At 50.8% G+C, this 792-nt stretch overlaps 1 protein-coding gene across 1 annotated transcript in view; it reads left to right on the top strand.

Moving 5' to 3' along the window:
- Positions 1-338: 338 nt before the first annotated feature.
- SOSTDC1 (sclerostin domain containing 1) overlaps positions 339-792 on the top strand; it is a 3,971-nt gene continuing 3,517 nt past the window's right edge. The window contains exon 1 of the mRNA XM_010577636.1: positions 339-730. Coding sequence (XP_010575938.1) covers positions 526-730 — 205 coding nt within the window. The 5' untranslated portion in view covers positions 339-525. The remainder of the gene's footprint in view (positions 731-792) is intronic.

Genomic DNA, 792 nt, shown 5'->3' on the forward strand with positions numbered 1-792 from the left:
TTTGTGTAACTAGCAGTCTTCTGTAAGTTCTATAAACTTTTGCATCCTTACAGAGCTGCCAAGTTTTCTGAAAGTCGCATTCGAGAAGAGGGGACGTAACTTTGCCTAACAGGAGCAAGAGAGACTCATACTGACACTGTTAGTCACATCACACAAAAATGCCAGGCATGCAGGGCCATACGGAATGGCAGGGCAGAGCCGGCAGCCTCTACATCTGCTGCGTGGTGCCGAAGAGTTTTCTGATACCCTCAAAAGCCCCAAATAGGAATCCTGCAATTAGTGCATCTAACTCCTCCTTTACTGCAGTCTTCCCTCCTATTGGTAAAAGGTCTTCGCAGGCTCATGTAGGGATCCCACCCCTTTTGTGGGTTTTCATTCTGAAGCTATCCACAACTTTACACCTGAATGAATGCCAAGCCTCTCTGAATATATAAAGGAAACCTTCAAGAGCAATTGCAGAGTGACCCAGAAGCAGCAGAAGAAAAAGATTTCATCCAGCTCTGCCAGACAGAGGCTGAACCGACCATGCTTCTCCCTGCCATTCACTTCTATGGCTTTCTCCTAGCTTGCATCTTCACGAAAAGCTACTTGGCTTTCAAGAACGATGCCACAGAGATACTTTATTCACACGTCGTCAAACCTGCCGCAGCGAGCCCAAGCAGCAATAGCACGATGAACCAAGCCAGGAACGGAGGCAGGCACTACACCAGCGCTGGATCCGACCGCAACAGTGAGTATCCTACCGGCGGCGCTCCCGCCGCGTCCCGCAGCCCTCGGCCCTCCGCCGGCGGG

This window comes from Haliaeetus leucocephalus, unplaced genomic scaffold, assembly GCF_000737465.1.
Source record: "Haliaeetus leucocephalus isolate CR32 unplaced genomic scaffold, Haliaeetus_leucocephalus-4.0 Scaffold566, whole genome shotgun sequence".
NCBI classification, from domain to species: domain Eukaryota; kingdom Metazoa; phylum Chordata; class Aves; order Accipitriformes; family Accipitridae; genus Haliaeetus; species Haliaeetus leucocephalus.